General features: G+C 38.6%; 2 protein-coding genes across 37 annotated transcripts in view; one reads left to right on the forward strand and one right to left on the reverse strand.

Moving 5' to 3' along the window:
• METTL8 (methyltransferase 8, tRNA N3-cytidine) overlaps nt 1–19,127 on the reverse strand; it is an 88,816-nt gene extending 69,689 nt beyond the window's left edge. For 8 of the 32 annotated variants that reach the window (XR_012000321.1, XR_012000320.1, XR_003234303.2 and 5 more), the window contains exons 1-2: nt 18,910–19,115; nt 18,391–18,564 (exon numbers count right to left, since the gene is read on the reverse strand). The gene's annotated coding sequence lies outside the window, so the exon portion shown is untranslated. Of the gene's footprint in view, nt 1–18,390; nt 18,565–18,909 lie in introns of all 32 variants that reach the window. The other 24 variants (XR_012000310.1, XR_012000315.1, XR_012000314.1 and 21 more) reach the window with 12 other exon arrangements.
• Nucleotides 19,128–19,142: 15 nt separating this feature from the next.
• Nucleotides 19,143–25,861, forward strand: part of DCAF17 (DDB1 and CUL4 associated factor 17) — a 57,804-nt gene continuing 51,085 nt past the window's right edge. For 3 of the 5 annotated variants that reach the window (XM_072751918.1, XM_072751919.1, XM_025994057.2), the window contains exons 1-2: nt 19,143–19,687; nt 20,117–20,220. In XM_072751918.1, coding sequence (XP_072608019.1) covers nt 19,562–19,687; nt 20,117–20,220 — 230 coding nt within the window. In that variant the 5' untranslated portion in view covers nt 19,143–19,561. The remainder of the gene's footprint in view (nt 19,688–20,116; nt 20,221–25,861) is intronic. The other 2 variants (XM_025994058.2, XM_072751920.1) reach the window with 2 other exon arrangements.

Consider the following 25,861-nt stretch of genomic DNA (forward strand, 5'->3'; position numbering starts at 1 on the left):
TCTTACAACTTCCCCAGGGCTTCATGAACACACCACAGCATCAAGCTTTCCACTGTGCTTCTTAATATAAACAGTCTTAAAGTAGTCCCAACTTCCCAAGAAGGTAAAAGACTAATTTACCAGTGAAATGGGGAAGCAGAGCATAAAGTGCTGATTGAGGCTATAATCAGCCTCAAGTTCAAGTCATGGTCCAACAATCTATTAGCATGACTTGTAGAAAAGTCACTTTGCCTGAACCTATTGGCTCATTTGTAAAATGGAGATAATTCTTAAGTTACAAAATTCTTGCACAGAACATTATAAGCTATGTAGTGCTTCACAAATGTAAAGTTAGATTATTATTCAGTGAATTCCAGAAACATTTCTAAATGGCACCTATTAAAGCTTGAAAAGGAAAAAAAATATATCACACAAAACATTCCCACCTCCCACTGTTGAGCAATCAGGTATTGAGATGGTGAATTAGAACAAGCCAAAATAAAAGGAACAGTCAAGCCTTTTACTTTACTGCAACAGTGCAAGCAAGAGGCAAAGAGAAGCACCAGCTCTCTAATGTTCCATTTTTCCCTGTGGAATGGCACTGGGTGAGGATCATGTAGATGCAGCACTGAAAGGGGAACCTGTCTCCTGCCTTTTTATGGATCCATGGGCAAGAGGGAGTCGGAGTTAGGGGAAGAAGAGCTAGGGAGCTAAAGTGGACCAAGTATCTCAGCAGCAGTCCTTATTATTGTGCATGACTGCCCAGGGGAGCTTTGACTGCAATCCCTCCAGGAAACTGCAATGCACTGGCTGTGGAAATGGTAGCTTCTTCCTATGAGGCCTTCCAGGAAAAGTCTTATAATTGCCTATGGTCAGGCCTGAAACATCACACATAGCATTCTGATCTGAAGCCAGGCTTCTCACCCAAAGAAATAAAGAATACATTCTTTAACCAAACATATAATAACCTTATTCCAAGAAATTATACAAACTAAAAAAATCAATACATTTAAGATTGATTTTCGAAAGCCAATGAATAATAATGTCACGGCAAGTTACTTACAAATAATTGAGAATATTATATTCCTTTTTTTAAAAAGACTTTATTTTTAAGTAATCCCTACACCTAACATGGGCTTGGATTCACAGCCCTGAGATCAAGAGTTGCATGCTCTACTGACTGAGCCATCCAGGCATCACAAGGGAATATCACATTCTTAACCTCCAAGGATCACACCATGTAGAGAAACCTTAGTAATCTCCAACCTATAGAAGGTCTTATTTCTTTTTTTTCTTTTTTTTTTTTTATTTATTTTTTTTATTTTTAATTTATTTATTTATGATAGTCACAGAGAGAGAGAGAGAGAGAGGCAGAGACACAGGCGGAGGGAGAAGCAGGCTCCATGCACTGGGAGCCTGATGTGGGATTCGATCCCGGGTCTCCAGGATCGCACCCTGGGCCAAATGCAGGCGCCAAACCACTGCGCCACCCAGGGATCCCGAAGGTCTTATTTCTAATATAATCTGTAAGTCAGTTGTTAAGAGCTCAGAAACACATTTTCTATGGAAATATTTTAAATGGTGATTAAGATACAGGCTAGCCCACACATGCTTTTTAATCCATAATGTAGATGAAAAGAAATTTGTTTGTTTATTTTAGATGTTCTTAGAAAACTGGCAAATTCCATTTTCCCAACAGTTGAAACACTGCCAATCCATACTGCCTGGGGCAACTTGAATCTTATTTAATGCAAAAACAGTATGATTAAATGATGATTCTTTTAGAACAATAACAACAACAAAAAACACATAAAACCTGCCAGCCATTTCTTTGCCACCTGGTAACATAAGGTGCGTCTATAAAGTGATGCTGTTTAACTAAAAAGTAGGCTTGTGGACCAAAATAAGTGTTGACCTTCCAAGTAAGTCACTTTGAGAAATTACTATGTATTCCAATAATATACATCTTTGAAATTCCATTTTCAGATAATGTCCTCATAGCAGGCTTATTCTTTTTTAATTTTTATTTTTTTAAATTTAAACTCAATTAGCCAACATATAGTGCATCATTAGTTTCAGATATAGAGTTCAGTTATTCATCAGTTGCATGTAATACCCAGTGTTCATCACATCATGTGCCCTCCTTAATGCCTATCACCCAGTTACTCCATCTCTACACCCTCCTCCCTTCCAGCAAACCTCAGTTTCTTTCCCATAATTATGAGTCTTTCATGGTTTGTCTCCCTCTCTGATTTCTTCCCATTACATTTTCCTTCCCTTCCCCTATGATCCTCTGTGGTGTTTCTGATATTCCTCATATGAGTGAAACCATATAATAATTGTCTTTCTCTGATTGGGGCTTATTGATTCTTTTTCATATCCTCAGTGATGGCCCATTCTTTGCTTTAGGATAATATTCCTTTTTTTTTCTTTTTTTTTTTTTTTTGCATAAGCTATTGCTCTTTTTGCCATAAATGTATGAACTCCCATCATAACCAGCTTGGAAAGATCATATTCATTGAGATATAGCTTCTGGTATGTTCTGTTTCCTTAAACAGTCTGAAACAGTCATACCTCATAAATCAAGTTCACACAGTACATACTGTACTACCACAAATGATAGTATCCTTTGTGCTTATTCTTTTTTAAGAAGCCAAAACTATCTGGAAATATGTGCTGAATTTTTTTTAAGTTTTTTTTTTTTTAAATATAGATAGCAAAAGTAGAAAATATACAGGGGAAAAGATTCTTCTTATGATTACAACAAAAATAACACGATATGCCTAGAAATAAACTTAGCCAGAAATATACAGGACGGATACAAAGAAAGCTATACAACTCTACAGAGGGGCATGGAAGATAATTTTAATAAATAGGAAGACAGTACATGAGTTCCTGAAGCTAAAGATTCAATATTGTAAAAATGCAAATTCTTAACAAAATCATCCATAAAATTAAAGAAATCCCACTCATAATTCCAAAAATATTTTTGAAGAACTTGAACAAATAAAAGTTCATCTGGAAGAATAAACATACAAGAAGTGCCAGGAAAATACTGGAAAGGAAATAGTGATGCTACTTGTGGTGGGGTTGGGTTAAGGGGGGTAGGGAAGTGCTTATCCTTCCAGACATTATAGTTCATTATAAAGCAAGTATCTTAACCATGCCTACAACAATGCCAGCATATACAGTCAAAGTAGTGGAACAGGATGGATAGTCCAGAAACTAGTCAAAATGTATGTAAGAATTCCATTTGTAATAGAGCTAGTATTTCAAGTCAGTGGATTAAGCTGGACTATTTAAAAAACTGTATTAAGAAAATGGGTTATCAGGGAGGCTGGCTGGTTCAGTAAGAGGAGCACGTGACTCCAGATCTTGGGGTTGTGGGTTTGAGCTCCCCATTACATGTGGAACTTATGAGAGAGAGAGAGAGAGAGAGAGAGAGAGAGAGAGAGAGAGAGAGAAAGGAAAGAAAAGAAAAAAAAGAAAAGAAGAGAAAAGAAAAGAAAAGAAAAAGAAAAGAAAAGAAGAAAGAAAGAAAGGAAGAGTGGAGGGAGGGAACGAGGGAGGGAGGAAGGAAGGGGCACTTGGCTGGCTCAGTTGGTGAAGCATGTGACTCTTGATCTCAGGGTTGTAGGTTTGGGACTCAATGTTGGGCATAGATTATGTAAAAAAATAAAATATAAAAAAAAAGAAAACAAAAAAGGGCTATTAGAAGGAATAAAGTTATATGCCTATGTTACATCTAACACCAAAATAAATTCCAGATAAGTTAAAGTTTTTAATGTAAAAATACTCCTGAATAAGCCTAAAAAGCATAGGTGAATACTTACTAAAAAGTGGGGTAAAGACCCTTTTGAACATGATACCAAAACTATGAAGAAAAAAGGAAAGAAAAAGACTAATAGATTGCTTATTAAAATGTATGGGAAGATATGCTACAAAAGACCCTGGTAGAGATACCTGTAAAACACTACAATGTATTACTACTGATATATAAAGGAATGCTCAAAAAATACTAAGGAATGCTTAGGAAATACTTAGAAAAGACCTCAGTATAAAAATGTGTCAATGCCATCAACAAATATTCACAGAAGAAATGCAAATGGCCACCAAACACTTAAAAATATTCATCACACTAATAAGAAATGTCTTTTAGGGACACTTTCAACTGCAAGTAACAGAAGATCCTATCCAAACTGGCTTAAATAATAAGAGAATATTATCTCTCCTAACTGGAAGTCCAGAGGTTGAGTAAGTTCTAGGCATGGTTTGTTTGTTTGTTTGTTTGTTTCTTTTTTTTTTAAGATTTTGTTTATTTATTTATGAGAGACACAGAGAGAGGCAGAGACACAGGCAGAGGGAGAAGCAGGCTCTCTGCAGGGAGTCTAAAGTGGGACTCAATCCCAGCACCAGGATCATGACCTGAGCCAAAGGCAGATGCTCAATCACTGAGCCACCCACATGCCCCCTAGGTATAGCTTCTTCTTTAGTTCTGTGACGTTACTAAGAACCTGGGTTCCTGCCATTTCTCCACCCTGCTCTTCACAGCATCACCTTCATTCTAAGGCTGGTTCCCTATGACAGTTATAAAATGGTCGCAGCAGTATCAGCTACCACGACTAACATGGCAACATCCAGAGGAAGAAAAGGACCATTTCTTTCTTACGTCTCTTTTTAGGGATGGGGAAATTTTCTCACAAGCTCCTCAACAGGTTTGCTCTCAGATCTCACTGGCCAGAACTGGAGGTCACAGATTATTCCTACATCAGTCTCTGGTAAGAGAATGGGTTCCCATGATTACCTTAGACTAGAGGTTCTCAGTATGTGGCCCAGGGATCCCTTGGGGCCCAAAACACTTTAAGGGGTTCTGCAAAAGGTTAGAATGATTTTCATAATAGTATCAACATACTATTATTTGACTTTTTTACAGAGGTGGCAGTTGCATGGATGGTACACAGGCAATGGTGGATAAAACTGCTGGCATCTTCATCTGAATCAAGGCAGTCACACCAAACTGTACTGTAGGTAGTAACTATTTTCTTCACCAACCATGCAATGACAGAAAGAGGAGGGAAAAAGCCACTTAAGCATATCCTTGATGAAGCAATAAAAATTGTTTTCATGGAACCCCATTTCAACTTTAGCATTTTCTCAAAAACAAAGTAAACCTTACAGGTAAACAACTGATGCCATTTGTTGCCATTAATAAAATTCAAGCTTTTAAGCAAAAAATTAGAATTCTAGAAAACCTGTGCCTACCACTGTGAGCTTAACAGCTTTCAGACACTTAAGTACTATTCCAATGAGAATAAGGTATTTTTGATATGGTATAATGAAATGTGTCAACATTTGGAAGATCTGCACAGCTCAGTGAACCAATATTTTCCAGATGACACACATGATATCACAAAATCATGCCTGGGTAAAAGATCTATTCATAGTGCAAGACAACCAACAGATTTTAATGTAACAGTATGAAAAGTTCACTGACACGGTTTTATATATTAAATTGCAGTTAACTCATAAGAAACTACCATGTACTGGAATTTGGTGTAGTATCCAAAAATATTCACATTCATCCTAAGAGACTATTAAAGTACTTCTCCTCTAACTACCTACATTTCTACATGAGATCAGATTTTCTGCATATACATAAATCAAAACAACATATAATAACATACTCAATTCAGAAGTAAACATAAGAATCCAGTCAAAAAGGTAAGAGGATTAAGAGGTGCAAACTTCCAGTCATAAAATAAGTCACATAGGCAAAAAGTACAGCATAAGAAATATAGTCAATAATATTGTAATAACATTGCATGGTGAAAGATGGTAACTACACTTATCACAGTAGGTACTGAGTAATGTGCAGAATTGTTAATCAATACATTGTACATCTGAAACTAATATAGCATTGTATTTTAAGTATATTTTATTTTTTAAAGATTTTATTTATTTGATTGAGAGAAAGTGTGAGCATGAGTGGGGGGCAAAGGGGGCGGGAGAAGCAGACTCCCCACTGATCAGGGACTCACTCCCCCCTTATTCCCTGACATGGAGCTCAATCCCAGGACCCCAGGATCATGACCTGAACTGAAGGCAGATGCTTAACTGACTAAGCCACCCAGGCGCCCTGTTAAGTATACTTAAAAAAAAAAAAAAAGATTTCAGTCATCTTCTCTTAAGCCAAATATTAAGGAGATTTGCAAAAATGTAAAACTATGCTGCTCTTCTCATTAATTTTTTCTTTTGGAAAATATTTTTAATAAAAATGATATTCATGCTAATATGCGATGGATTATTATTCTTAAATGACAATAAATATTTTTATTTTTTCTTAGTTTTAATTTCTAATTCCATAAATATTGATAACTATGATCCCTATAAACAAAAGCTCTTGGGGGTACAATTTTTCAGTGTCAAGGAGTCCTGAAACCAAAAAGTTGGAAAACTACTACCTTAATTTTCTGGGGTGACATGGAGAATGGAAAGTCCACTCATTCTTTTTAAAAAGAGTATGATAGCTTACTTAAGTATTTGACTTATCATTTTGGCAACGTGAAATGATGTACAAAAATAAGCATCTGTACACATTGTCAGGGGAGATGGCACTGAGAGACCTTTCCTGAGGAAAATTTGGCAATACCTATGAAAATTCTTTTCTTTACGTGGGAGAGGGGCAAGTGGGAGAGGGGCAAATGGGAGAGGGGCAGAGCCCATGTAGGGCTTGATCTCACAACCATGAAATCATGACCTGAGCTGAAATCAATAGTTGTATCCTTAACTGGCTGAGCCACCCAGGCGCCCCATACCTATGAAAATTCTTAAAGAATAAATTTGATGGAAAATTCAATTTCTAGAAATATATCCTAAGAATATAATCAGAAGGATATAAGGATTTGTTACAGCATTGTTATACATTATCTTGAAAAACTCCAAACCATCTAAATATTCATCTTAGAAAACTGACTAAATTCCATATAAGGGAAAATTATGTAGCTACTTTAAAATGTTGATTAAAAACCTAAATTTATTGATATGGAAATAAGTTAATTATTAAGTGGGGAAAAATCAGGTACAGAATAGTATCTATAGTAAGATCTGGGATCCCTGGGTGGCGCAGCGGTTTAGCGCCTGCCTTTGGCCCAGGGCACGATCCTGGAGACCCGGGATCGAGTCCCACATCGGGCTCCCGGTGCATGGAGCCTGCTTCTCCCTCTACCTGTGTCTCTTCCTCTCTCTCTCTCTGTGACTATCATACATAAATAAATAAAAAAATTAAAAAAAATAGTAAGATCTCATTTTTAAAAAATTAATATGTAAAAAAATTAATATGTATAACAACAAATATACATATGCATAAAAAAAGTCTGGAAGAATTTAGTTTTCTCTGATTAAAAGGCTCAAGGAGACCCTTCTATTTTTTTCTTACTATGTCTCAAAATGTTTTTTTTTTTTTTTTTTTTGCTTTATAAGTAAACTCAAATAATTTTTATACTCAGGAGACATAAAAATATTTTTACAATCACTAGTTATATAAACTCTATACAATATCTACAAGTAGAAAGTCCACACTTGGAAAGGAAGGAAAGAAAAGATGGTATGGACAATAGTGATAGTAACACTAGAAAAGTGTCAATATTTTTTTCTAGTGGTCACTCATTAACATGGAGGAAAAGATGCCAGGGAATCTGCGAGAGCTTGGTAAGCGAACGCAGACAGGGTTCTGTGGCCAGTTGGATCCAGGACCAAATACCCTAGGGCCAAAAAAGTTCAGAGAAAGACAGTTTTAAAATACTCCTACTTAGCCTGGGTGGCTAAATAGGTTAAGTATCTGCCTTTGGCTCAGGTCATGATCCCAGCCTGCTTCTCCCTCTCCCTCTGCCTGCTGTTCCCCCTGCTTGTGCTCTCTCTCCCTCTGCAAAATAAATAAATAACATAAAAAAAAAAAAAAAACGACAACTCCACATAAGGCTGACAACTACAGATGCTCAGAAGGTGGGGGCAAAGAACCATGAAAGGGAAAAAAATTACTGGAAAAGGCAAAGAGTAGCAAGAATACCATATTCCAGTTACCTACAAACTTCCTATTCAGCAACTATGGCAGGTACTTGCCACATTGTTGTCTGTCATGGCTGCTCTCTCTTTCCGTTGGTAATTGTGTTTTTGGTGTGCCAGAACCTTTTCATTTATCGTGCCTGTTAATTATCAGACAGCAAACACAGATGATACCAGTCAGGTCTGCCCAGCCTAGCCTCTGAGGCCAGCTCCAGGGAAAGCTCGTGCACCCTCTGCTGGTCAGCTCCACTCCAGGACAAGAGGGTCTCTGTCCTAAGGAGACCACAAACTAGAGGGATACACTTGTGTTCTCTATATACCTAATGTCAAGTGAAGAGTTTGGAAACCATTTTCTCAAACTGCCATCTAAAGGAAACCATTCCAGATTAAAACAATGCCTTCCTTTGTTACACAAAAGAAAAACATCATAAAAACTAAAGTGCTGGGCAGCCCGGGTGGCTCAGCGCTTTAGCGGCCTGACCCTGGAGATCCAGGATTGAGTCCTGCATCGGGCTCCCTGCATGGAGCCTGCTTCTCCCTCTGCCTGTGTGTCTCTGCCTCTCTCTCTCTCTCTCTCTCTCTCTCTGTCTCTTGTGTATAAATAAATAAATAAAATCTTAAAAAAGAAAAAAACTAAAGTGCTGTGAGAAGATATACCACCAAAGACATGTTAAATTCAAATGATTTCATCTTATTACATAATTAAGTAAAGGTGTGCAACATCTAATCTGACTATAAACTTTCATTAGAGTTTTAGTGTGGTCAAAAACCTGAGAAATACTATAACAGTAATATTTGTACACGTTTTATGAGTTCCAAAAAGCTCGCACCTTCATTTTCACACCTAATCCTTAACAACATCCTGTAAGAAGGGAGGAAGGCAGGACAAGCATTTTAGTTATCACCATTTTACAGATGTGGGACATGAGGCTCAAGGACGTTACATGAGTTGCCCTGTTCACACCTACAAGACCCCATACCATGTAGGATTCCTGACTCCGAATTCTATATTCTACTCACTCAGTACACCCAAGCTGCTGATGTTTAAGGAGTTTTGTATAGAGTTAGTATGCATTTCAGGCATAGAAGTAAAAGGCATAAAACATGTTTTTATATAATACATTCCATTTTGTTTCAATTGTCACAAAAATTTTAGATGCTGATGCCTAAATCTGAGGGATTTGTACTGTAGGCAGTACTTTGTCCTAAAAAAACATCAATTTAACAAGGCCAGTGGACATTTTAATATATCTACTGAAAACCAAATAAAATTAACTTCAGAATTTCTATATGTGGCATATAAGTACCCATAAAAAGTAAATCCTGCTAGGCTTTGTAACTTCGACATTCACTCGGTCAATACTATTTATACAACATAAAACTGGGGGTGGCAATCAAGTTCTGGCCCTGCTTTCTCTTGAATCTTCACAATCTTAATAATTTCTCCCTTATGAAAAAAGTATTATAGATACTGCACTGTTGGAGTGCCAAGCTAAAAATCAGTATGCTGAAGAAAAAAAGAAAGATTGAATAAAATTCAGCTATAAACATAACAATCCCCAAAACTAAAGATCAAAACAAAATAGTAATGATAGAATTAGACATTTATATAGCATTTGTTATGTGCCAGGCATTACTCTAAGTGCTTTACATATAACTCATTTAGTCCTCCCAAGAACCCATTTAGCAGATAAGCAAATGAGGCACAGAGAAGTTAAAGTAATTCCAGTTACTTAGTGTATCCAAGTTGCCATAGTTAGTTATGTTGTGAGGCTGGGATCTGAACCCAGGTAGGCTGGTAACTGAGTTCATCTTAACCACTAAAGCTATGCTGCCTCTATATAGTGGTGTCTACCATATTCCTATTGCATTTTTAAAGCAAACTTTTAATTTTAGAACAGTTTTAGATTTACAGAAGAGTTGCAGATGGTACAGAGCACTCCCATATTCTAATATAGTTTCTTCTTTCTTTTTTTTTTTTTTTTAAGAGAGAGAGAAAGCATATGTACATACAAGTTGGGGGCGGGGAGAGGGAGAATCTTAAGCAGGCTCCACACCCAGCACGCAGCCCATCTCGGGGCTTGAGCTCACCACCCTGAGCTCACGACCAGGCACTTCTCTAACATAGTTTCTAACATATTATTAAAATCTCACATTAGCATGGTAATTTGTTACAATTAATAAGCCAATACTACTGCATTATTATAAACCTATAACAATTTATCCAAATTCCCTTCATTTTCATTTGAAGTGTTTTTCTCTCATAGAATTCCATCCAGGGCACCACATTATGTTTAGTGATTAGGTCTCCTTAGGCTCCTCTTTGGCTCTAATAGTTTCTCAGAGTTTCTTTGTTTTTGAAGACCTTGATGATTTTGAGCAATACTGATCGGGTATCCTATAGAATGCCCCTCAATAAATATTTATGAGATATTTTTCTCATGATTAGATTGGAGTTTGGAATTTAGAGGGAAAAAAACCCCACAGAAGTGCCATTCTCAACACATCATACCAAGGGTATCCATGATACGAACATGACTTATCATGGGTTCATGTTAACCTTGATCACCTGGATTAAGTGGTGACTGAAGTTTCTCCACTGTGGAGTTATCCACCCCCACCCCTTTCCACAGTGTATTCTTTAGAAGGAAGTCACTGTGTGCAGCCCACACTTAGGGAGTAGGAAGTTATGCTCCACCTCTTTAAGGGCAGAGTATACACATAAATTATTTGAAATTATTTTGCATAGGAGATTTGTCTCTTCTTTCCCATTTATTCTATCATTTGTTTCTATCAGTATGGACTCATATTTGTTTTAAACTGTGGATTAGAACCCAATACTACTTTATTGCTCAAACTCTTCCTGTTTTGGCCATTAAGAGCTCTTTCTTCTACCATTTCTTTCTACATTTAGCTCCTATATCCTTCTGACATACTCTCGTCATTGTGTTTTTGTTTTTGAGCGCTTCCTTACTTTCTGATACTTCAAGATATTGCAGGCTCGTGTTGCATATTCCTTGACCTGGTCCCAGAATTAGCTATTTCTTTAAAGAGTGTTTGTTCCTTTTATTGGGAATAGATGAGGTACGTGGTGTGCTCCTTGCTACTAGATTGCTTGTAGGCCCTGTCAACTAACAAAGGAAGGACATTTATGTGGGTATATTAAACTTGTATAAACATGTCTTTATAAATGTTTCTAGGGATCCCTGGGTGGCGCAGTGGTTTGGCGCTTGCCTTTGGCCCAGGGCGCGATCCTGGAGACCCGGGATCGAATCCCACATCAGGCTCCCGGTGCATGGAGCCTGCTTCTCCCTCTGCCTATGTCTCTGCCTCTCTCTCTCTCTCTCTCTCTGTGACTATCATAAATAAATAAAAATTAAAAAAAAAATTTATAAATGTTTCTATATGTATCCATCAATACCTATAGCAAGCTAAAGTTCATACTTTATCAACTAGAGTACAGTGCTTATGTACAGTTCCTATTGCCTCTAGTTTTAGTCTTATTTTCAAAGTTACTTACGTTAGTATCTTTTCCTTGGCCCCTTTCAGTGAGGTTACTGCATACATTTGTAATACAGTGAGATTCTTTTATCAGTCTGCCCTCCATCCTGAACTCTATTTCCCCTTATATATTTTTAAAATTTGCCCGTGTCAAGATTTAATCTTTGTGTTGTAGAGCTCTATGGATTTTAACAAATGCACAGTGTCATGTATCCACCATTCCAAAATCATGAAATAGATTCATTGTCCCCCAAAAATCCTCTGTGCTATCAAATCAACCCTCTCCCTCCCCTAAACTCCCTTTTGGTTACATTTCCCTAACAGAGAATGTACTCAACATCACTGCTTCTCCTCATTTTCCCTTACAACAAGATGTTCACATTTATAAACTCACGTAATTCTCACTTCAATCCTGAGTATTTCCTCTCACCAGATGATTGAATGAAACTCAGAGAGAATAAGTAGCTTGGTTAAAATCTCACTAACTGGTGGTGTTGGCACTACAACTTGTGTCTTTTGACTCCTGGTATGATGCTCTTTCTACTACACAACAGTGCTTCCTTGTTTCCAGCTGGTAGGGGGATGGTTATTCATAGAGATAAGAAGAAGAGAAAACAGAAATGGTGGTAGTGATCATATCTTACATTAATGGAAGCTTTTACATTAAAAATATTGAAATGGAAAAAAATAAAAATAAAAATATTGAAATGGAATTCTAGTTCTGGTAATTTGAACTGATCACCCCAAAAACCTTTCTGTTGTAAAATACTCCCAAAGGCAGAATAAATACATTAAAAAAAAAACCATATATATATATATATATATATATAGTTAAAAATACATCACTGAGACAACAAGAAAAAAAATCCTCGGAGACCAAAAGCTAGCAAAGGTCCAGAAAGCTGAGTGAGAACTAAAGTGACCAGCTGCCCAAATCCCACAATGTATAAAAAAAATATATATCACAAAAACTTATTGAAATAAACTCAACCTAGTTTTAACGTTAGAAAATATATTTAAGTAATTGACTACATTATCAGATTTTTTAAAAATTATATTATTACCTTAGCAGATTCAGAGAAAGTAGCTGATGAAATTTAACACCCATTCATGATTAAAAATCAAATATACAAGACTTTTAGCACATATGGAATGGAAGAGAATTTCATTAATTTGATAAAAAGTAGTCACCAAAAACTTACAATGTTATCCTAATAGTGAAATATTAGAAGTATTCTGTTTATAGATATGAATAAAACAATAATGTCCACTATCACTGGTTTTATTCAACACTGCATTTGAGGTCCTGGCCAGCACAGTGAGAAAAGAAAGTATAATAAATGGTAACATTTGAGAAAGAAGCAACCATGTCATGGTTTCCTGAGGACACGATTATTTACATAGAAAAATCCTCTAAGCCTTACGAATGACTTTTTTTTTTTAAACAAATGAAAATTATTACTACTAAAGATAAAGTTTGGCAAGGTTGCTAAATAAAAGACCAATATACAAAAAGAAAATTTGCATTTTTATGTACTAGCAAAAATATAGTTAGAAAATCTAATTTAAAAATTTACCATTTATAACACTGACCAAAAATGTAATATATTTAGGAAGTTTGAAATATGCAAATCCTTCAAGAAAAAAATTATAGAATTTCATTGAAAGACACTACAGATCTAAATAAATGGAGAGACATATGGTCTTCATAAGTAGGATAATTTGATATGGTAAAGATGTTAGTTCTCTTCAAGTTGATATACAGATTTAATGCTATACCAATCAAAATTCCAATAAGGTTTTTTATGGAACTGAAGCTGATTTAAAAAGGTATTTGAAAATGCAAATGGCAAAAAAGAATTAAGATCCTCCTGAGAAAAAGGAATGAGGTGGAGGAGTGGACCTACCAGCTCTTAAGCCTTACTATGAAAGTGTCAAGTATTAGCCCAGGAATAGAAATAGAACAGAAGAATAGAATACAGGGCCTAGAAACAGACCTGTGAATGTGAACTTGGTATACAATAGAGTTAGCACTGCAGATCAGTGAGGAAATGAGGGTCCTTCAAAAAATTGGTTCTGGGACAAATGGTTATTCATGTAGAAAAAAAATTAGGGATAATAAATGGGTGTTTAAGCTGCTAAATTTGTGGTTAAGTTATTAGACAGCAATAGAAAAGAAATACACTCTTTAACATGTATAGCAGGAGACAGGTTTAAGGATGTCTGTAGCAATATTTTTGTATTCTTAGAAAGAATAAAAAACTTGAAAGGAAGAAAAACCCAGCCAATGAAAATGGATAAACTGTAGTAAATTCATACAATGAAATACCATATGGCAGTAAAAATAAATGAAATGAACCACAGGTACTTTGTCAAGTGTAATATTGACCAAAAAAATAGGCAAGTTGTAGAAGAGTATGTATATATACATATATATAGTATAATTCAATTTATATGATGTTCAATAACACTCAAAGCCCAACAATATTTTACTTTAAAGAGAAAAGAGGCATCTGGGGACCAGGAGAGGCACAGAGGAGATGTCAAAAGTTGTAGGTAATGTTCTGGAGTTTTTTTTTTTAATAAGTTGATGATAAATATATGAGTATTCATTTTATAATTATTTATATATTATGCTACATTATCTATAAGTGTTTTTTAAATAAATAAAATAATTTAAAAATAAGAATAATTTATAAATTTTACTATCAACCTTTAAACCTGTATCTTTCTGGATATTTATTTATTTATATTTATATTTATTTATTTATTTATTTATTTTTAAAAGATTTTATTTATTTATTCATGAGAGACACAGAGAGAGAGGCAGAGACACAGGCAGAGGGAGAAGCAGGCTCCATGCAGGGAGCCCGATGTGGGACTCGATCCTGGGACTCCAGGATCACGCCCTGGGCTGAAGGCAGGTGCTAAACCACTGAGCCACCCAGGGATCCCCTCTTTCTGGATTTTATATATGCATGAATGTACTTCATGTTCAAATAAATATGAAAATATACAGAGAAAAGGAAACATAAGGACTAAACTTGGGGTCAAAAGCCTCGATAATTTAAAAATAAATTTCCAAAAGTGATTCTCACCTAAACTACACCAATTACTTGTTAACTGGTCTATTTCATTCCTATAGAGAATATCCTTTCACTAGTGATTTTTCCATCACATTACCATGGTCCCACATGCTATGATTCCTGACCCTTCTGGGACCTGATTTTATATCCCTCTTTCCACATATCCTAACCACAGAACAGATCTTAACATTCCTTAGCATTAATGTCTAAAAAGCTGACATGTACATTTAAATAAAATATAGGTGTTGTTTCATAGCATAAGTAGTTCCTTGTTTATCATTTGTTCTGGGGAGTTTTGGGATGCTTATTTGTGGTTCTTATATTAAGTCTTATCAACTCTATTTCCAAAATATATCCTGAATCTGTTCACTCCTTTCCATTTCTCCTGCTACCATTCCAGTCCAAACACTATCATTGCTTACCTGAACCAACTGAATAATCACCTATCTCCTTGTTTCCATTCTTGTCTCCCCACAGTACATTCTCCACACTATAGACATAAATATTTTATTACAACACAAATTAGATCATGTCACTCTCCTTCTTCAAATCCTCCTTTGGCTTCCTATGACCACAGAAAAAATCCAAAATTCCTTCTAGCCTATCTCTTTAAGTTCATCTCCCTCATGCACATTAAAGAGCCACACTGGCCTGACAGTTTTAGAAAAAACCAAGGTTGTTACTGCCTTATGGACTCAGCATTCAAGCATCTTTCTGCCTGGAGTACTCTAACCTCAGTTCTTTGCAGACTGACTCACCATCATCATTCAGAGCTCAGCACAAAAAGTCCAATCTCCAAGAGGCTTTCCCTGACCACTCTGGCTAAAGCAGAGCTTCCAACCATTCTCTATCAAGCACATCACCTTGTTTTATCTTCTTTACAGTCCTTATCACTATCTGAATCTTATTTTTAAAATCTATTTATTGTCTATCTTCCTCCACATGTAGGAACCTTGTCTATCCCATCTACTATTATACCCAATGCCAAAATAGTTCCTAGTGTGACGTACATGAAAATAATTACATGATCTTGTGGTTTTGGGTTCAAATTTGTCTCTGAACAAATGTTCAATTTAATAACCTGAATGCTTTATTTAGTTATACTATGCTTCTTTAAACAAAGTATATGAACAAAAAGCATTTTATTAACTCCTGAATTCACAGCTCTTCTTATCTTTAAAATACCATGGTAGGGGGGCCTGGTAAGCTCAGTCAGTACAGCATATAACTCTTGATCTTGGGGTCATGGGTTCAAGCCCCATGTTGGAAGTACAGATAACTTAAAAAAATAAACTTAAAAAATATTTTTAAAATTCCATGTAAAGATGATTAAGTAATCTGTAAACACATAGGCATAGACTGAAAAAAAGAAAAAAAAACACCAAAAAACAATGTTTTATGTCCCAAATTGAGAAGTTATTTTCAAATCCTGAGCTAGGGATATCTGAGCATGGCATTTTACCTTCAACAAATGGAGAAGACATCTACTTTATGGGTAGAGCTATTGGGGATTAAAGTTTTTATTTTTTAAGATTTTTATTTATTCATGAGACACAGAAGAGAGAGAGGCAGAGACATAGGCAGAGAGAGAGGCAGGCTCCATACAGGAAGCCTGATGTGGGACTTGATCCCGGGACTCCAGGATCATGCTCTGGGCCAAAGGCAGGCGCTTAACTGCTGGGCCACTCAGGAGTCCCAAGATTAAAGTTTGTAAAAAGTTATTTCTTCTTATGAACATTGTGGTTTCCTGATGATTTTTTTTCCCTGCCAATTTAAAGAATAAAGGGAGACTAAATCTGCATGTAGGTTAAAAGTACTTAGTTGCCAATAATACTGTATATACATTGTCCTTAGAATAGTCCATTTATTCAACATACCAATGCATCTTTAGTATACAGCCTAAAATGTGGTCACTGCACATGTATATTGAATGAATGAATGCACTACTCTAAAAACGATAAATTGGGGGGCACCTGGCCGGTAGAAGATGCAACTCTTGATCTTGGGGTTGTAAGTTCAAGCCCCATGTTGGGTATAGAGCCTACTTTTAAAAAATAAAACAAAAACAGTATGTTGGGAAGATAGACAAACAACAATTTTAATACATTGTTGCAACCAATGTATGCAGAGTAACATGTTAGAAGAGACAAGACTGTAATTAAAGTGAAGGGGTCAGGGAAAGTGTCTTGAGTGGAGCTGTGATACCTGGAATGAGTTATGAGATAAACAGATGCGAGAAGGAAAGGAAAGGAGCTACAAAGAAAATTTGAGACGTACAGATACATTGGCTTGAACAAGTGAGCATCATGTCAGAACCACAACAGCAAATGTTAAGGATGGACAAAGAAATAAGGCTGAAAGTACGGGCAAGCTGCAGATAACAGAATCCTTGCAAACTACATTAAGGGATTCAGATTTTGTCTTATAAAGCATTTATTTGTACATGGGATTTGTACATGTAGCCTCAAGGCTATGTTTCTCTTAGAGAAACCTTTTATTTTCAACTTGATAAAAATCAACAAGAACACTCTTTTAAAAGGATATGCTGAAAAAGAAAAAAAAAAAATAAAAGGATATGCTGGATCATCTGAATAGCCACCTTTTAACTGACTACTGTCCTAAGATTTCAGTTCACATGTTTGTGTTTAGCCGCACTGGCAAACCATTGGTGCCATTTGTCAATGGCACAGGTTAATGAGAAAGAAATGGGAACTACTTCATGTAAATGATGGTGTTTGACAAGTGAAGGTCAAATGAAATCATGACGTATTGAACAAAAGAAAGCTTGGCAATGGTTTAAAGAAAGAAAAGAGGTGTAGGCAGTGAGTAATCTCTACACAAATACAAAATGGACAGATCTTCTGTAAGGAAGCTATGCTATAGAGGACTGTGAACATTTGCTTTTAGAGCATGTTAGGTTCAGCAAAAACAGTTTCATTGGTAACAATGAATAAGTATTCATTTGAATTTACTTGTTTTATAATTGTGCTTCCTTTAACTTATAACTGGGAGTTACGGTTGTGTAAGATATACAACATAAGGAGTTTATATATAGTTTTATATTTGCATGTCTTTAACATACTGAAAATACTTTAAGTTAACAATAGAGAATCCTGGGTATCTACTCAGGCTTGAGAAATTCTGTTCTGGGTGATCGGGAATCACTGAAAGATTTTAATAAGGAAATGACAAATTTGTTCTTTAGAAAAATCACTGGCAGCAGTGTGGAAGGTTAGGAATTGAAAGTACTTAAGTAAGGCAGAAAGAAGGCTACTTAATATAATATTATGATAAAATGGCAGGGCCCTAAGTTTACTTAGGGGATATAGAGAGGAGATGGATAGGAGTTAGAGTCCAAAGGACTTGGTTGTGGGCGAGCAAAGGAGGGGTAACCAGGATGCCTGCCCTCTGGGGGACTTTGTGGTAAGATAAAGACAAACAAGTGAGGATGAAGGGTAATGAGAAGAGAGAGATGATGCATTTAAAGTCAGCAATGATTTGAATTTCATTTCATCCAAAGAAAATCCAGTTCCCTTTTCTGGGTTCCAGTTTTCTCAGTGACAGCTGCATTCATGAATTACCAAATTAACTATTATAGCGCGCTCTAAAAATACACATAGCACTCCACAGTATGCTGTAAATAAGTCATGAAAAATCAGCAAAAGCCCAGGCCCTGAAGGAAATTCAGCAGGGTTAAAAGGAGATGTGACCTTTTTTTTCTTTTTTCCTGAACGCTTAAAATTGTGACCCAGCGCACACTCACCCCGTATTGTACTCTGCTCTGTACTCTGTCGGTCGGATGTGCTCACTCCCTCGTCCACGCAGGATCAAGGGGTAGCGGGCCCAGCCCACGTGGGAGATGCAAGGACACCACCTTCAAGGGACACGCAAGGCAGCGGGGCACACCTAGCGCAGCAGCGTAGCGGGAACGTTGACCCTACAGGCAGGGAGGGGTAGTTGACAAAGTCACCTTTTACAGAGAGGAATCAACGTGGAATATCTTAGTCCAATTAGAATGCAAACATTTGGGATTTTATTAGCAAAAGCAGAGGGGAGAAAGAAAAAAAAAGAAGAAAAAAAAAAAGGCGAGAGGAAGGAAAATACAATTATTGAGAAACCAGCCTGTGTGTCCCCGCAGGCCACAGAAGGGCAAGCTCTGGAAAAGAGCCTTTCAACACTGGTTTGGTGGGCAGGCCAGCATCTTCCGCCACCAACTCAGGGCATCACGTCTATAGACCCAAAATGTCCAACGTGCGACTGAAGGGAAAGCCGCGGGGCGTACCTTTAGCACGGACGCTGCTTTGGGAGGGAGGGGGTCGCACTCGACACGGCCAGGCCCCCCTCCCCCCTCCCCAGAACGAAAGCCGGGAGCCGAGGGGCGTGAGGGTACCGGGGCGGCACGGTTCGCACACCGAACCGAGACCAGGAGGCGGCAGCACAGCGCCCCCGACGTTCTGCCCGGCGCCGCGCGCAGACCCGGAAGAGAGCACCAAGCCGCCCTACTGCGCAGCCTCCGCCCGGCCGGCCGGCGGAGCTCGCGTCCCGCTGCCTGATGGGAGTTGTAGTTCTGGGAACTGGGCAGGCTCCCTCAAAGGGCTCTGGGAACTACACTTCCCGGTGAGGGGAACTGCTCCAGCAGGCCGCGCGTTTGCGGGGGGCGTCACACCGCCCGCACCGGGGTGCAGGGCTGCAGGGTGTTTGAGGGGCAGGCCGGAAGGGGGTGTCCTTCCCTTCACTCTGCGCTCAGGCGGTGCCGATTCCGCCTTACCTCGCCCCACTACCGTGCGCTCCCTGCCCGGCGCCCAGTGTCCGCTTATCCTGGGCCCCTCAAGGAGCTGGGGCCTGGAGGTTCGGAGGTAACGGCCGCTGCTTGGCGCGGGAGCGAGGGCCCCCCCCCTTCGGCCCAGCCAGCCGCGCACCCGGCCCTCGCCTCCATGGGCCCAGCTCAGAAACCCAACGTGTGCCGCCAGCTCAGTCGCCGGGCGCTGGGCTTCTTCTCGCGGGACGCAGGCGTGGTGCAGAGGACCAACCTGGGCATCCTGAGGGCGCTGGTGTGCCAGGTGACCGCCGGCGGCTGGGAGTGGGGCCTAGGGCAGGCGGGCCCCCGGCCGCCGAGCCTCCCGCTGGGGTGCTGTTTTTACGCGTTAGAGCCCCCTCCCCCTTTAAGAAGATGCCATGTCTTGGGCTGGGAAATCCAGGCCCTGAACCCGAGGAATTAGTAAATAGCTATTAATAGAGCCGCCAAGTGCTTGGAGTTTTAAGCTTCTTACGTCTTCCTGCAAACCATCTTCCTAAAATTTGGTACCCCCCCCCCCCCCCCCCCCCGCTTCAAACGTGAGGCCCAAGCGAGGAAGATGCGAACATAATGTTTTAAATGACCTACTTGAGATTGCTTTGAAAACTGTGGGTTTAACTCTCTCCCTTAAAATTGGTGCACGGTAGAGACTTGAGTTATTATTCCCTAAACCAAAATTCCTTATGTCTTTCAGGAAAGTACTAAGTTTAAGAATGTGTGGACCACTCATTCTAAGTCACCTATAGCCTATGAGAGAGGAAGAATATATTTTGACAATTACCGGTGCTGTGTCAGCAGGTATCTTTTTGATGAACATTTTTGCTGTAATTGACCTCACTAGTTTTTATCTTAACTAGTTTTCATAGAACCACATGCTGTCTCGGTGCCTAATGAAATAGGGGAATGGAAAAATGAGCTCAAAGTAAGAGTAGATGGTAAAGTGGATGTAATTCTAAAGTTTTGTTAAATCCAGAGGTGGAAATTTTATCTTTGCAAATACCAATTTAAAACGAATTTACTGGGGATCCCTGGGTGGCGCAGCGGTTTGGCGCCTGCCTTTGGCCCAGGGCACGACCCTGGAGACCCGGGATCGAATCCCACGTCAGGCTCCTGGTGCATGGAGCCTGCTTCTCTCTCGGCCTATGTCTCTGTCTCTCTCTCTGTCTCTCTGTATGACTATCATAAATAAATAATAAAAAAAATTTTTTTTAACGAATTTACTTTATTTTTTATTTTTTAAGATTTTATTTATTTATTCATAGAGACACAGGGAGAGAATGAGAGGCAGAGACACAGGCAGAGGGAGAAGCAGGCTTCATGCAGGGAGCCCTACGTGGGACTCGATCCAGGGTCTCTAGGATCACGCCCTAGGCTGCAGGCGGTGCTAAACCGCTGCGCCACCGGGGCTGCCCAAATGAATTTACTTAAAAAAAAATAAAATAAAACGAATTTACTTTATAGTGCAAGTGAAATGATAGATTGCTCAGGGTATAGAAGATATCAGAGTCAAGGGAACCAGATATCTAATAAGTTAGGTTCTGCTCTAGAGAAAAATTTATGCTTTGTTTTGGAAGTACTTGCCTCTCCTTAAGAGAAAATTTCAAACTTACTTCAAAGAGAATCTCCACATACTCATTACCTAGATTCAAAGGTGATCCAGATTTTGCTGCATTTGCAGCATTTGCCCCATGACCTCCTTTTTCTTGACCTTTGTACTAAGTATTTTTTTTAATATTTTATTTATTTATGAGAAACACACAGAAAGAGAGAGAGGCAGACACACAGGCAGAGGGAGAAGCAGGCTCCATGCAGGGAGCCCAACATGGGACTCGATCCTGGGTCTCTAGGATCAAACCCCGGGCTGAAGGTGACACTAAACTGCTGAGCCACCTGGGCTGCCCATCCTTTTGTTCGTTTTTTCTTTCATTCTTTGTCTTCTCTGCTTTTATTTATGTTTTATTTTTTTTCCTTCTCTGCTTTTAATTGAGCATTTTATATGATTCTATTTTCTACCTACTTTAGCATATCAATTATACTTCTTTTTAGAAATTTTTACTCATTGCCTTAGAACTTCCAAAACATATTTACAACTAATCTAAATCACTTTCAAGGGATGCTCAGAGGTTGAGCATATGCCTTTGGCTCAGGGTGTGATCCTGGGGTCCTGGGATCGAGTCCCACATCGGGTTCCCTGTGAGGAGCCTGCTTCTCTCTCTGCCTATGTCTCTGCCTCTCTCTCTCTCTCTCTCTCTCTCTCATGAATAAATAAATAAATAAATAAATAAATAAATAAATAAATAAAATCTTTAAAAAAATCAGTTTCAAGTAGCATCATACCTCTACATGGGTAGTGTAGTTACCTTATAATAGAGTATTTCTAATTGTTCCCTCTTTCCTTTTATGTTGCTGCCTTCGTTTGATCCATAGGCTATATTCACTGAATGCCTTGTTGCTGTTATTATTGTGAACAAATTTTCATCTGTTAAATCAATTAAATATAAGAAAAATAAAGGATTTTATTTTACCTTTATTTATTTTATTTGAGAGAGAGAGAGTATGTGCACACATGCACATGAGCAGGGGGAAGGGCAAAGGGAGAGGGAGAGATCTCAGGCAGACTCCTTGCTGAGCATGGAGCCAGATTTGGGGCCGGATCCTAAGAGCATGACCTGAGCCACCCAGGTGTCCCTATTTATTCCTTTAAACATTCTTCTTTTTAAAGGTAGACCTATATCGTCTTTTTTCCCTTTGAAGTTTTTTGAACATTTCTTGTAAGGCAGATCCACTGGCAACACATTCCCTCAATTTTTGTTTGCCTGAGAAAACCTGATTTCTTTTTGACTTTTGAAGGATAACTTCTTGGGATACAAAATTCTAGATTGGGGCAGCCCTGGTGGCGCAGCGGTTTGGCGTCGCCTGCAGCCTGGGGTGTGATCCTGGAGACCTGGGATCGAGTCCCACATCGGGCTTCCTGCATGGAGCCTGCTTCTCCCTCTCCCTCTGCCTGTGTCTCTGCCTCTCTCTCTCTGTGTCTATGAATAAATAAATAAATAAAATCTTTAAAAAAATTCTAGATTGGTTGGGTATGAAATAATGATTTATAAGAAATATATATTTGGTCATTCAGATGAAGATCTATTTCTCAGATATATTTGGTCTTCATCTACAGTTACTGAAAATGCTTTAAACCCATAAAGGTAAAATAGGTGTTTTGTTATTAATGAAGGTAACTTTCTAACCCCACCCAAGAGTAAGGGCTTTTTGCCAGTAGAACCAACCGTGTGATTGAGGGGTTGGAACTTTCAGTCCCAACCTCTGACTTCCAGGCAATGGAAGGGAGCTGGAGGTTGAATCAGCCAGTGGCCAGTGACTTAGTCAAACATAACTATACAGTGAAGCCTCTGTAAAACCGCAAGAGGACTGGGTTTAGAGAGCTTCCCATCAAATTAAAAGAAACTAAGGAGGTGGTCATTGGAACCCCAATCTGTATAGGCCATGGATCAGAAACACAGGGGTTTCACAGCCTGGGGGTTTGGTGACTGGCATCTGAAGTGGGGGGGTGGAGGGCAGTCTTGTAGGACTGAATTCTTAACCTATCGAATCCGATGCTATCTCTAGTAGGTAGTGTAAGAATTGAGTTGAGTTCTTGGACATGCTATTGGTGTCTTAGAATTGCTCAGTGTTGTGTGTGGGAGAACCCCCACCCCTCATAATGGAATTGGGTCCAGGAGTCTTAAAAGACTGGGGTGAGGGGCATTGTTTCATCACTTTAAATATTTTACTCCATTCTACTTGCTTGCATGTTTGCTGAAGAAAAGTCCAGTATAACTCTTATCCTGTTCTTTAGATAAGTTGCTTTTTTCCTCTGGCTTCTTTGTTTTTTATTTTCTATAGTTAGAAATAATATATACCTAGGTATAGGTTTTTTGGTATTTATTCTCCTTGGTGTTCTGTAAGCTTTTGTGGTTTGGTGTCTGTGATTAATTTTGGAAAATTCTCAGCCATTATTCAAATATTTCTTGTTTTTCTTATCCTTCTAGTATTCCTAGTATACAGGCTTTCTAATTGTCCTTCAGTTCTAGGATATTGTATTCTGCTTTTATCACTTTTTTGTTCTAGTTTGGGAAGTGTCTATTGACATATCTTCAAGTTTTCCTTGGCTGTGTCTGGTCCACTGATGAGCCCATCAAAGACGTTCTTCATTTGTGTGGAGTTTTGATTTTTAGCATTTCCTTTTGATCTTGTTTTTAGGTTTTTTTTTTTTAAGATTTTATTTATTTATTAATGAGAGACACATTGAGAGAGGCAGGCTCCATGCAGGGAGCCCAATGCGGGATTCGATCCTGGGACTCCTGGATCATGCCCTGGGCTGAAGGCAAACGCTCAACTGCTGAGCCACCCAGGTGCCCCATGTTTTTAGGGTTTTTAATCTCCCTGCTCAATTATCCATCTGTTCTTATACATTATCCACGTCTTCCTTTAGAGCCCTTAGCATATTAAATATAGTTATTTTAAGTTTCTAATCAGTAATTCTAAAATCTCCACCATATCTAAGTCTGGTTCTGATGATTGCTTTGTCTCTTCAATCTTTGTATTTTGCATTTTAGCATGTCTTGTAATTTTTTGTTGGAAGTTGTATGTGATATAAAAGGAATTGTAGTAAATGGGTCTTTAGAGTGAGATTTTATGTTTATCTGGCTAGAGATTAGGCTGTGTTTTCTGAAACTATAGGTGCCAGAGGCTCAAATTTCCTGTAGTGCCCTTGTTTTTGTTTGCCTGGTACTGACTCAAGTGGCTTGCTCCTGCTAAGCGTGGTTCTTGGTATTCACCTCTCTTTCTAGTTTTGGGGGCAGCAGTTTGGTCTGTAATTCGTAATTCTCAGATAGAACTAAAAACAGTTGTTGATTTTTTTTGTTCAGCTTTTTTCTTGACAGGAGTGATGACCTCTAAGTTCTTTGCATGTAAGATCAGGAACCAGGAGTTAGAGAAGATAATTTGAGATTTGTTCTGACCTGAGGAGGGATCCTGCCAGCAATCTTTTTCTGAGTCTCTCTGGCAAATTAGCCAGCCTACACTTTAGCTTGTATGACCAGTGAGTCTATAAATTTCTTCCCATTTGCCTTTCACGACAACCTCCACTGATTTTGAGAGTGCTCTTAGGCTAAAACTTATCCACGCTCTGTTGCAAATGAAAGTCAGTTCCTTTAGGAAGAGAATAGTGCTATCTACTTTATGGCCTACTTCTTTGCCCCAGGCAAAATCTTCAAGCCAAGGGTTTAGAGTTGGTACTGGGGGTGTAGGGGAATCGTGGCAGGCTCTCTCTGAGGGACTCCCCTATTCTAAAAGCTAAGTATCTAGAGTTGAGGCAGATATTAGCCTCAGATTTTCTTACGTCTCTTACTGTGAAACCACTGCTTTATGAGGTGGGCTAAGGGTAATCAGAGCCAATGTATTCTTAGACTTGCCATGCCAACGTACAGTTGGGGCTAGGTGGAAGAAGGAAGTCCCATTCTTGACTGTACTTACCCAGGATGCAGCCTCAGCAACAAGCAGCTGGGAGCTACATGAGAAGTGGTGTCATGATGGACCCCCAAGAAGGTGGCCCTCTGGAAGCTGAGGATAGAGGGAGTCCTGTGCTCTTGGCCATACAATTGTTGAATAGTTTTCATTTTGGTGAGCTAAAAGTGATAGGGAGTGAGCACATCCTATTTTAAACATCATAGACTCTTACTATTCTTACTGAACTCTAGTAGATTTTTTTTGGATACATGTTTCTTTGTTTGCTGTATGCTCTAGGACCATTTCTAGAGACTTTAAATAGTTGTCCTTTTATAGTGTTCACCAGTTTTCCTGGAGAGCATGCCCTCAGAGCTCCTCAGGCTATCATGTTGGAAGTGACTATCTAGACATTTCTTTATATGATCATAATGTCACTACCACACCTAACAAAATTAGTAATAATTCCTTGGTATTTAATGGTATTTAATAACTTACCCAATTTAGAGGTATCTGCTTTAATTTAAAAAAAGTTAAATCTGAGTAGGTGGCATTGGTTGGTGATCTAATAGTAAATAGCTGGAGTTGTTTACTATGGCATTCAGGGGTGTTATACTCATAATTTAGAATCACATATGAGCTTCCTTTCATTCCTGTGAAATTCTATTTGTTTAGACCTTTGAATCAGAAAATCAAAGGTGAATAAAATTGTCACTCTGAAAATTGTTTCTAAATAGTAGTTTAATTTTAAAGTTCAGGGATGCCTCGGTAGCTGAGCAGTTTGTTTGCCTCGGTAGCTGAGTTTGCCTTCAGCTCAGGGCATGATCCTGGAGTCCTGGGATCAAGTCCCACATCGAACTCCATACATGGAGCCTGCTTCTCCCTCTGCCTATGTCTCTGCCTCTCTCTCTCTGTGTGTGTCTTTCATGAATAAGTAAATAAA

Source organism: Vulpes vulpes, chromosome 3 (genome assembly GCF_048418805.1).
Source record: "Vulpes vulpes isolate BD-2025 chromosome 3, VulVul3, whole genome shotgun sequence".
In the NCBI taxonomy this organism is placed as follows: Eukaryota; Metazoa; Chordata; class Mammalia; order Carnivora; family Canidae; genus Vulpes; species Vulpes vulpes.